Source organism: Lytechinus pictus, chromosome 6 (assembly GCF_037042905.1).
Source record: "Lytechinus pictus isolate F3 Inbred chromosome 6, Lp3.0, whole genome shotgun sequence".
Taxonomy (NCBI): domain Eukaryota; kingdom Metazoa; phylum Echinodermata; class Echinoidea; order Temnopleuroida; family Toxopneustidae; genus Lytechinus; species Lytechinus pictus.
Genome location: NC_087250.1, coordinates 26248543 through 26261353, shown reverse-complemented (window position 1 = coordinate 26261353; position 12811 = coordinate 26248543). Strand labels below are relative to the sequence as shown.

Below are 12811 nucleotides of genomic sequence, written 5' to 3'. Positions count from 1 at the left end.
TCCAAAAAGTAAACTTGATCGGAATAAACACTTGAAGTTCGTCAATGCTAAAAAGGAAGAGAGTGTTTGCCGCCTTTTGGGCGTACCCGACAGTAGCCGCCCTAAATAAACAACGGGTTATGTGATTTGCGTGTAATAACGTACATACTTGGTTGATTTCAACGCGCGAAGAACTAATTACGTGATTCCGCCGGTCAACGCGTTACATTAAATTGACGCTACTGCCTCCGGCTGGCTACTTACATTAATTTGTAGTCATATGAATTTATTTTCAGGCCTAGCTATATATTGGACAAGTAATGCATATACATACCTTGTAGTATGATATGTAATTATGTAAATAAAACAAATATATTTCTGGAGATTCCATGGAGGTATTCTTGCAAATACCATGATTTACTTCTTTCTTCTTTTTAATTGAGTATTTGAATATAAAACGGCCCAAGTCCATTTATTTTTTTGCGAAATTGAGTTTAATATGGGAAATTGTTCCTTATACAATGACTCATGTTGTGTTTAAATGATAAATCTGAAATCATCTCAGTAATGCCTTAAATAAAGTAGGAATATCTGGTATGAGTGTAAGAAAAGCCCAAGTCTAGGACTTGGGTTTTTCTTACATTTATATTATAGCGCCCTCTCTCATTTCTTGTACTAACTACATAAGTCTACCATGTATATGAATATAATAATGACCCAAGTCCATATGATTATATAAACGACCCAAGTCCAACAGACAAAAGGCCCCCGCCCACAAGTAACGTGAATATTAATGTTCATAGAAAATACACTTATATTTGTTTAATGATGTTCTCTGATTTATATTGGCCAATCATATACTTCAATTACCCCCCCAAAAAATAATATCATTTATTTCCGATTTTCTCGAAATGACTTCTTTTAGACTTTGGCCTTTTTTACTCAGGTGTTCAATCGAAGATATGGAGAATATAATTTATGTAAGGAACGCTTGAATTCGAAAGGCACATAATTACAACAAAATTACTGTCACTCTGGTCAATGAAGGGAAAAGGGCAAATACAAGTACTACCTGTCAAAACTAACAACCAATGTTATCACAAGAAAACGGTGAATCATTTAAGTATTGCACTACGCCTTTTCCAGGTGAATTTATCTATAACACAGAGTGCAATTAAATAGCAGAATCGAATGATGAGAGCTGTACAGGGGAGGGTGAAATCACGTAGCCTGGCGTATATCACTGTAGATATCGATCACGTCGATGGAATAGCGCCATCATCTCTAAAGCCAACAAACCAACCAACAATACAAAGAACTATGCCTATCCATTCACATTAAGTGTTGTCACTTTAACACTATATTCTAGTATATAGAGGGGCGTGATGTATCATTTATATCTAGACTAATGTTTATGCATTATTGTGATAGTATTCGAATGTGACTCCAATTTTGTTGTAAGGTAGATTTGGTCCAAAAGATATGAATGTATCATTTTGTACATTTTGTGTAAACAATTGGGTATTCCAAAATTTATGTCTGATTTAACATCACTTATCCTGTTAGCTCCAGGCAAATTGAAGTAAAATGGTTCGTAATATTAGATGGAATTGCACAATTATCCATATGCCTTTTGTAATAGTAATATACATATGGCATGCATGTAAACATGGTAAACATTTATTTTCTTAATGAACTAATATTTTTAAACCATGGGTTATCGATATCATACTTTCACAGCTCCATGCTCTTAGAATTCAAATAAATACATAAACAAGCAATAAAAACACCCCACCTGTCTATCTAATTATTTCAGAGAACCCCATAAAAAGGGTAACTCCAGAATTTACTAAGTTGCGGAAACGTTTGTACAATATCATCCGATTGTAATCGAGCTAGTGTATTTTCCTCTCGTTGTAAAGTCCAAACTCTTGTTCCATAAAGATGAAATATATGTCTTAAATATCGAATATTATTGAACATATCGTTTTAGACAAGAGATACAAAACATGTTTTCCAATCCGTTTGTAAACAAGCATTCATATTAAGATATTTATTTATTACTTTACCTGTTGAATTTCTTGGCAAGTGTCTAATCTTAAAGTAATTGTCTCTCATACTATTGGGTGACTGGGTTGTATAGACAGAGAGAGAGGGGGAGGGGGGGGGGTGGTGGAGGAGAGGTCAACTAAAGGAAGTGAGAGAAACAGATATAGACATGCAAGAGGGGGAAACGAGTTGGAAATCGAGGTGTATGATTGCATGTGTTAAATGCAGATTGGGCTTAGTTCGACTGAATAAAATAAATTGCCAGCTAAGTTATCGCATTTATGTGTTGTTATGCATTGATATACATGACGATAAATGACTGACTAACAATTCAGATCCGTCCCAAACGCTTTCCTAACCGTTAAAAGAGGATCTGAAAAAATAACTAAATTTGTGACGCTAACGTGTTTTAGGTGAGGGCTCTCATTACGAGAAGACTTGCAATATTTTTTTGGTAACAGTCTCATCTACAGTATATAAGCTCCCACTCGTCGTGATTTACCCACCACCCCAAAACCAACAATTAAACGCACAAGGAGAATATTGAGACTCGTACCGTGTGTATTGGGTTTAAAAAAGCAAATCGCGTGCTTCAAAATCATAAAAATTTTAATTGGTCAATAATTAGCCTCATAAGTACATCATCAAAATGAAGATAGAATTCAGTGAGAGTTTCGAAGAACGTCAAAAAGTGGTTAGGCGTGCTGGGTTCACTCGAGCATAAAATTGTACATCTGAGATCTTGGTAAAACTTCCAAGTAGTCTGAAAAAAATGGCCATGATTTTTTTTACCGTATTAAATGTAATACTTAAAATCCTTAATAAGTATGAAGAAGTATAATTGTTCCTTCAGCTATGATATATATCCTAATTTGTATTATTTCAGGATCAAATAATTTTAAAGATAAGCTTTCCTGTCAATCTACTGTTGGCTTTGTGGGTAGACGGTTGCGAAAGCACAAGCCATGTTAACCCGATTCACCTCAAGATTTATGCAAACTTCCGATACAAAAATCCGAATTCCCAAAGCCCTTTATAATTAATTCCTTCCAAGATTTTGAGAAATAAAGTCAGCGCTTCACAAATCCTTCTTCGTCTTGCGCATAATTTAGATTATACTTATCTATGAAGATTAACAAGCTTTCATCCATATAAAGTTCGAGCATGAAGAGAGCTCAACTACATCAGAAGCTCAATAAAATACAAGTGATGATCCAACGTGGCAAACGCGAGCATGTTTGGTGTGAGACTTACCATGTAACACCATTTGCATTTGATTTGTCGCGGGAGTTTGATTGGAGCAAACGCCTTTTCCTCTACGAGTCTTGTTTCTTGGATTCTGTACAGCGCCAGCTTGAACGCGGTCGATCTCTCATGAACTCTCGCCACCAGTACCCTCTCCTCGCTATCCACAGCAGCATACAGATATTCATGGTTATCACTTGCAGTAAGCGAGATACCAACATGGCCTTGCCTATCGTAGAGGTTGATCCGACTTGGTGTGATGCAACACGTGGTAGTGATCATCCACCCGGATCTGGTGATACAGATGTGTTCTGGCTTAATGTTCCCCGTCGACACGATTTGCTGAGGGTTAGCAGTTGTGCCTTCGAAGATGTAGATCTCCGGATTGTTATTGACTGCGTAGATCTTCCCGTTGCGGTCACTGCATAAGCTGAAGTAGTTATTGCCTTCCTTGCGGGTATATTGAAGACCGGTGAATGTATTGTTGACGTCGTACACCTTACAAGCTTGAGCACCATGCGAAACGACGGACCTCCCATCGCCTAAGAAGGCAATATCCCAGACCTGCCCGACTTTACCCTTCAAATATTGTTTCTTTTCTCCAGACACCGAAAAACGATCTGCACCGTTTCGGTTCAATCCATAACAGACCACGACAGAATCAGGGGAAAGGGCAGCAATGCCTCGCATGTACCCTGCTAAATCTATCTTTCTTGCAATACTCAGTGTGTAGGTTCTCATTATCTGGGCTGGTAAGGGCAGTACAACCGCTTGGGCATCACTTGATTCCCCGTTAGCGATGGCATTGTCGCGACTTTCGATGCTACATTCTGCAGGAGCTTCAGCTTCAATAACAGTTGAGGTGCTACTTTCATCTTCTTGATTACATTCTTTTGAGGAGGTACTATCGTCTTCTTCACTACACTGATTTTCAGCGTGGACCTTACTAGCTGAGTAATTGACTTCCCTGAAAACCAGATGACCAAGCTCGAGAAGTTTGTCATCTGCTGGACAAAAATGTATTATCCTGATCTCTTGACCAACATCACTCAAAGATGTTCCTTCAACACTTTCTACTAGTAGGTTCTCTAGGTTACCACAAAGTAGGTTATGGGCTTCAAGGGTGCTTAAATCAACAAAGCGAGTCGCTTTACGTCGTATCACCGACAACGAGCTGTTTATCTTGTCTATTAGCCGCTTGTTGTGATCAACCCAGTTATCACATTCCTTGTTTAATGCTGATCTATGTTCATTTACAGTGTCCAAGAGCAATGTTTCATTCTTCAGGAGTATGGCTCTCTTTTGTTCAAACTGGTCCCTAATCTGTGATTCCAAAGCATTCAGATGAGAAGATATTTTGTTGTTGTGTTGCTCAGTACTATTGATGGCCTTTTCCATCTGGGACTTCCTGGTATCGCTTTGACGAACAAGAGCCCTTTCCCTGTCTTCAAATTCTCTATCTAACTCCTCTTTCTTGTTGATGGCATGTCCCTGATGGCAGTCCATGAAGCAATAGAGGCAAACAAATTCCTGACATTCTTCACAGAAGATATCCCTGAAAATCCTACCGTGTTCTAAGCAAACGTTCGGCGAGAGAGTCTCTGTCAACAAGTGCAAATCTTCCTCCAGATTCCTGGCCAGGTAGTTAGGAGCGAGTTCTGCAACCCGCTCGGCCCCAAGATTAGTACACTCCTTGCATACAGGACATACCATGTGGTCAAGATGGCGATTCTTGTCATCGTACACCTCCAAGCAGTTCATGCAGAATGTATGGCCACAGTTGAGGAGGGTTGCCTTGTTGAAACTTTCGAGACAGAGTGGACAAAAAGGTACCTGAAGTCGGACGTCTTTGTCGTTGGTGGCCATTTTAGTTAGCATTCCTGGTGATATCCTACGTGTTAAAAAAGAAATAGAATGGAACTTTGAAAAAAAAAATTCATATTGAGTTGACCAATAAGTCCCCCCCCCCCTCTCTTTCTCCCTCTCTGTATGATATGCAGCGCGTTAGGACAGACTTGCAATGATATTAAATTGAGAATAGTTACGATCAATAAACATTTTTGTTTTGCATGTTTGCTGATTTTTTTATTATATTTTTATTTGAGGGGGATTTTATGTCGAGACCTCCGTTTGCAGGTTTAAAGTTTTTTTTTTTTTTTTAACATCAATCCTATTAGAAAACTTTTTATAACCCTTAATAAGATGTTTAATTTAAAGTAATGGTACAAAATAAGAATGTTTTTTTCAAATTTTTTTTTTAATTCATCACGAAATTTTTAATCCCCGGCATAGTTGAAAGGGAGGTTCACCAAGACAAAAGTTTATTGTAAAAACTAACACAAGATTAAAAATGAAAAAAAAAGGTTACTGAAGGTTAGAGAAAAATCCATCAAAGAGTAAATAGTTATTAGAATTTCAATTATATGATTTGTGACGTCATATGCGAGCTGCCTGGCTACACATCGTATGGCCCAAAACATAAATTAAATGCCATTTTCTCAGAAAATTGAACTTTTACTTTTACTGTACCCTTTAGAATATCAACAAACAACTCATTTTAGACCGTTCCTAAGAAGAAAACCAAAAACATAATTCATTATTACCATTTAATTGAAATTATTTATTTCATATAACATAGCATATGGGGCTCCTGCTCGTTTATGACGTCACAAATTCAAACTTTGGAATTTCCAAGGTTAAATACTTTTCCCCCAACCTTCACTATTATTTGTAATCATTTTTCACTTTTCAATCACTTTTCTTCCGGGCGAATTTCCCTTTCAATCCGAGAACAGCCAATGCACGATGCGATGTGGGGTTATATAGGCCTGTTAAAGATAAATTAAAATCATATCAATTAAAATAAAATTGTGGATTCATTTTCTCGCTCGCTACATTTAATAAATTCTACCGGATAAGACATATCTGGGCCTCTAGCTTTTTTTTCTCATTACGCCTGTAGAACATCATATTCAGGAAACATTTTGAATAAAACTGCATTTTGTATGTTAACATTGCTGGCTTTCCATAGTTGTTGATCGGATCAATTGCTATTTCTTGTAAGGCGGAGCTCAGAAGGCAATGAATGTCTTATGTTCATTTATTGTAACCCCTTGTGATACGGTGCACTGATCTTGTAGCTCATAACGACTAGCTATAATGCAGACGGCTATGCACTATGTACCGACCAAAAAGCCACGCAGGTTATTGAAGTACGAACACGCAAACAGAAGACGGCTACACTCTTTCTCTTTATTCAAAATAAATTTTATAATGCTCACCCGATCAGGGATGGACGATGGCTTGCGTTATGAGGTTGGATTCGGTTACGTTAGAAGACAGCAGTGCCATCATCCATGGCGCACATATATTGCATTGCGAACGTCCATTAAATGCATTGCGTTGAGCTCACCATAAATTCATACAAGCTGCACACACACACACACACGCACACACTTATCCGCCGTGGACGTTCGTCACGTGATCCGCAAGTATCATTAGTCAAGTACGATTATGCTTCAACACAGCACAGGCGTACAGTTTACGAGGTAAGAAGTGCATTGTCACGTGACATGCGCTCATCTGTAGAACGTTGCACATAACTTGCAGATGCGGTGCAGCGATGTCTTACTTTACTTTACTGTTGGGGCAATCTAATATCGTACAGGATTTTTTGTTTCGTTTTTGGGGTAAATATTGTTTTTTTGTTCAGCCTTGCTTGTAGATATCCAACTGTTGTCTATCGAATGGCTTTGTGAAAAGGCTGCGCAACGATTCCCCTTGAAGATAATAATAATAACGGTATATTTACCCAGGGAAGCCACTTCAGTTCCGAGAACTGTTCTCCTTTATCAACATTAATAGAGGAAGAAACATATTGGAAAATTTAGTTTTCATTTTTTTTGTATCTGAATAAAGAAAATACATATCTTTATTTCTTTATTTATTTTATTGATTTCAAATCTTTATCCAGAGTAGCCTGTTCAGCTTTATACAAACAAATATGTAAAATGCATACATTATGTATCATGCATATTACGCATATTATAAAAAATAAGAATATATATCATGCATGTTATGCATATTATGAAAAAAAAAAGTCCCCAGATCCGTAATTTATTGTCCAAATCATGACATCACACATAATAGAGTGGATTACATTTAAAACATGATTTATCAAGCTCAACGCCAAGGACTGAAATTGATTTCATTCATGAAAAATGCAAACATCAGGATTACATGGGTTGTAATTATTATAGTATGTGACCTTTCAAAGTTCCTCCATATGGTATTGACGTCCTACGTTGGCCATGTTGGCATATAATATCATTATCAACGTTGTTCTTTTTAGTATTCCTTCACCAGCTAGCATCAGATATTCATTTTCAATATTATTATTGTTGATGTGGAAGAGGTTCATCGTGGTGAAGGGTTGAGTAGAAGAAATAACCAGTTGTCTCACGATGTAGCAAACGTAGTGGGAAAGCGACGTTTCGTCTGCAAGCTGCTAGACTTCGTCAGGCAATGAGCAAAGACGCTGCTGCGCACGGGTTATATAGCGTCGGGAGCTATTGTCTGACTCCACTCGGGCGTGAGCCGCGCTGTGATTGTTATCATTATTATTATTATTATCGTCCTTATCCTCATGTTTATTATAATACTCCTCAGCACAACCAATCACAGGTTAAGGAAAAGTACCTAATCGATTTTCATTCATGAAAATTGCCCCTCTCTGGAGTCATTTGAAAATTAAAACTGAAACAACTTCAATAAAAGTAATTCCACACACGTTGCGCTACTCGCTTCACTAAGTTAGCGTGGATGTGTCTCCCAAGACAGTTTGCTGCCCCAACTATTCAGATTCAGATACCTAACCTTACATAATCACGACAATATCAGTGATTAAATTCACTATCGTGGTAGAAGCGGACACGAAAAGATTGTACAAAACTTTAAAACAAAATAAAAGAAAGATATTGTGCTATGAGAAGTATAATGAGCTTAATGGCATATATGACTTCGTAGATGCGTACAAAGGTTAGCAATAAATCGCTAAAAGAACTAAACCATTCAAGATCATTTAAACATGCGCATTTGGTTCAAAATACTAACCGGTAACCAATCAGAAGCGTCTATTTGCTATCCGTCGCAAAAGCCTTGGGGGCCATGTGGTAAAATATGAATTAATTCATATGAGGATGGAAAATAATCAAAAAAGAGCAGAAGAATGAGAAGTTTTAGGAAAGGCAACACGAGGAAAATATTTCGGGGTAGTAACAAGAACAAATAAGAGGCAGAAAAGGAAGAGAAGAAATTTCAAAGTAATCGAGAAGAGGTTATTGAACTGTTGAAGAGCATACTTTTCATTTCTCAAAGGACAATGAAATAAATACTTAACCTCTTAATACTGAATTATTATTATTTGAACAGATTTGTACAGTTCCAGTATGCAACGGGTTGAAATAATTCTCTTTAAAATATATTTTTTTTTCATTTTTGTGTACAATAATTATGTTGCCGTTTTACTGATCCACTGATTTTTACTGTCAAGTTTAGAATCCATTGCCGTATGTTGAAAGTGTGACGTAGTTATTACTTAATAATTAGTCTCCTCCATACCATTTGACTGATGTCTATCATTTTTGAAATCCAAATGATTTGTTTTGCAGATGAGCTCTTCCATTTATTCCTCAACAACGGCCGAATCATCGTCGTCATCAAATTCCTATTTCCATAAACGATAATAATAACGTTTTATTTACCCAGGGTAGGCACTTCAGTTAGGACACTGCTCTACCAGGGAGCCCTGCATGACATAACATGTTATTATTACCCTTCTCCAATCTAAATGCTGAGCAGAGCGCCTAGAAAGAAGGCAGAGGGTTCAACTTTTGGCCGAGTCTTTGGAATGACTCGGCCGAGGACATGGAGGATCGAACCCACGACCCCCGCTCAAATGAATAAAAAATATACTACAACTGAAAAGCTCACTTGCAAAAGGGGTTAGGTCCATTTTTCATCAAATTTGATTTTTATATGTCAATGTTTAGATTTTTAGTAGCTCTATAAGATGATACCAAAGAAAATATACAATTCCTATTAAAAAGTGAACTAAAAGTGCAAAGAAAAAAAAAAGGGTTTACATCCATTTCAGTTTAGTTGCAAAAGGGGTTAGGTTTACACATAATTTTTTCGGAAAATAATATCTTTAACAATTCTTTTATACCCAATTTTATGTTATCATGGTAGGGTATCATGAAAATTCAGTTTCGCATAAGAATATTGCAATTTGGGAGAATAAAAAAAAATGATTTTCTTGGAGTAGACCTAGCCCCTTTTGCAACTACCATAAAGTAATCAACTTTAAATATGACCAAAGTTTATGATCGTTGTCATTTTTAGCATTATTTCCGTGAATATTTTTTTCCATTGTAGATGATTCACACATTTTTCTATGTTTTAATTATTATTGCAAAGCATTACTTTATCCACTTGGACATGTTTGCAGCAATTTTCATATTTTCCTTTTCTTCGGTTACTCATCATATAACTGAGGTATGGTTATACTCTAACCACTCACATTTGTATTTATTGCGTTCTATCTGACAAATAAAAAAGAATAAATTAGATTTTTCACACGCAGCCTCTCATATTTTCCTTTTTAGTCTCATACAATCAGACACTGTTGATTTTGTTTACTCCATTCAAACCCTAGTTTTACCTCAGTAAATAACATTTAACACATAATTTGCCAAATTATCATTATAAATACTATAAAAATTCAGAATATTAAACTAATACAATGTCGAAATTACTTAGTTAAATCATTTGTATGTCGGACAAGGGTCTCTTTCGTTGAAATATCAATGAAAGGTGTCTCTAAAAGGACACCGTGTTCTAAATAAGGGAAATAATGAAAATATCGATTTTATAAAGTTCGTTTGTGAATCTTTTAATTTTTTTTCTCTTTTTACCTCATAAAGTAAGCTCCATACATCAATTCTACAATCAGTAATAAATAAAACATTATTTGATCTCCTTTTATTGACATATATCAGTTTTATATGAAAAGTCGTTATTCAGAAATAAAAGGTTCAGGTGACGATGAAGACTAAATATCTTTCCGATACTATCGATATCAAACGATGTCACGGTACGGACTTGAAAGACAACATTTCCTTCGTGAAACGGAAAGCGCTGATTTGTCGCCAATCTTCCTATCTCGGAAGAATGGTCTTAGGACGTTCCTAAGTATCGCTCATCTCGTCATGCAACAGGCCCCTGAGCTCCTTTCAGAAACTCATGAACTTCTAGAAAACAAACCACGCCATGTCAAATGGTATTACACCTTTTATTTATAAATGTACACTTGACGTCCGATTCCGACTAACAGGTCTGTTGTTCACCGTGGCCCTGTTGTTGTTGTTGTTAACTTGGGTTTTAAGGCGCGTGTCATTCAGATATGAGTATAACGCCATTACTAACTTTTCTCTAGCCTGTCCTCCAGACTAATACCTGTATTATTATTCCGTTACAGTAGGCTGTACTACGTTCAATTCATTTGAATTCCTTATTTCATTTTCATTAAATATTGCGTTTAGTTGGTAAATGTTGCTCTAATACGTTGTTTATAAGTCGGTATTGTCTAAGATATGTTGTGTTAATGTAGAAATGTGACATTTATATTTAAAAAATCCTCCGAATTTATTCTTACAATAATCAACTTTGTACAGATTGAGTTTAGCTATAAAGGGTTTATGTTTTATTTAAAATATCAATTCAATCGCTATTAAATATTCGTTCCCAAAGAGAGAGCGGGAAAGGGTTTTAATATATACATTTCTCTCGATAATTTTTCAGATCTAACAACTTTTCTTGATTTTGATTGGCTGAGAAGCGTTGTTACTATGGTAACCAGTGGCGGACCATGACCCGGATGAGACAAAGCATTGGAGGGGCACAGCATTGTTCACAAAGAATACAGTGCCCCTCCAATCATTTATCTCCTTCGAGTCACGGTCCGCCACTGATGGTTACTGTCCGATGAAATGCTCGACAATTCCAGCTTTGTTTGATTTGCTAAATATTGTCGTTTGCTCTTATACAGCTGATTACAAATCACTTCATAAAACTAGGAAAATTAATACACATTAATGATATAATGTGATGATTTATAATGATATCATGATCAATTATTTTTAAGTGTACATTGCAAGATGAGTAGATAGTATACGTTTTGTGTTAAAGGGATTGGCTAACATTGATTTGACTTTAAAAAAATCTGAGCTAGAAGGTCACACTTGTCACTTGTATCTGTGATATGTTTAAAAAATGAAGCCCAGAAAAAATCGCGTCCGAAAATCATTATTTAGTGCTTCAAAAAGTGAAAAATAAAGTGACCGGAAACACCATCTTAATTTCATCCCATACAATTGTGTGTTCTTTTAAGTGTCTTTAAGACGCCTAATTACAAAATCGGGGTTTGCCTTGTATTTTTAGCTTTTCATTCTCAATAATGGTTGTTTTCATGGTTTTTTTTTTGTTCTAATACATGTACTTGCACACATGTTTTATCTTGGTTTGATAATTTTTTTAATCGACTGCTCACAAAGTTAAGTAATACCTTTAAATATAATATGTTTTCATTATGCTTTGTTATGAAGTACATACTAACAATGTTGAATATGATAAAAGCCATGTTTTGTTGATCTATGGACTTTAATCAAGACAAAATTATTCTCACCTACTTGAGAGCAGAAAATAGTCATGTGGAAATAGAAAGTCATTATCTCTACCATCATGACTATGGGTTATGGTAATTAAGTACATTTCGAGAAAGGATTGCCAATCTATTCAGTTGTATACACATTACTGATCTTAAAACCAACTATCAACCGATCAACCGATCTGACTAAATGTTTGATACTTTAAATTGATCGAAATCTTTGCAGGGTTTATTTTGAGGTCATCGGCATGGTGATGAGGAGGGTGACTTTAATGCACAAAATAATCACGTAATTTATGTAATTTTATAATCAAGTAATTTGGTCAGCGTAAATGAATGAAATTAAAAGTAAAACAACAAAAGGCGTTATATGCAGTTCATTTTTCATCTACATAATTATGTAGGACAAGAAGTAATGGTTGAAAATGATATATAGAACGATGTTGACAGACGAAGGGGGGTGGGGAAAGTAGTGGGGAGTTAGAGAAAGAGAGAAGTAGAATAAAGACGGAGAAAGAGAGAGATAAATAAAGAAAGATGAACATTGTATATGGATAAAGAGAGGGAAAGGAGAGGGATATAAACCATGATAGACATTTGATTTGATTTGATTTTATTTCAGCATTTTTCCAACAGAAATAATTAACAAACATAATGTACAACATAAAGAAAAAAATAGTGATACATTTCTTTTTACAAAAAAAAAATACAAATAATCATTCATTTGCAAAAATGTATATAGATAGTATTAGTTTGCAATATTATAAGTTGTACTTTGTTGAGTAGACAAAAAAAAAAATGCTGGAGACCGCT

General features: G+C 35.8%; 1 protein-coding gene across 1 annotated transcript; it reads right to left on the bottom strand.

Annotated features, from left to right (window-relative positions):
* Positions 1-1784: 1784 nt before the first annotated feature.
* On the bottom strand, positions 1785-6725 carry LOC129262770 (uncharacterized). Its single transcript, XM_054900784.2, has 2 exons — positions 6555-6725; positions 1785-5164 (listed from the first exon to the last, which is right to left on the bottom strand). Exon 2 carries the CDS (start codon positions 5149-5151, stop codon positions 3208-3210), a length of 1944 nt encoding a protein of 647 aa, XP_054756759.2. The 5' UTR covers positions 5152-5164; positions 6555-6725; the 3' UTR covers positions 1785-3207.
* Positions 6726-12811: the final 6086 nt, after the last annotated feature.

Coding starts and splice junctions, on each gene's coding strand:
- LOC129262770 (XM_054900784.2), bottom strand. CDS start 5,151: ATGCTAACTAAAATGGCCACCAACGACAAAGACGTCCGACTTCAGGTA.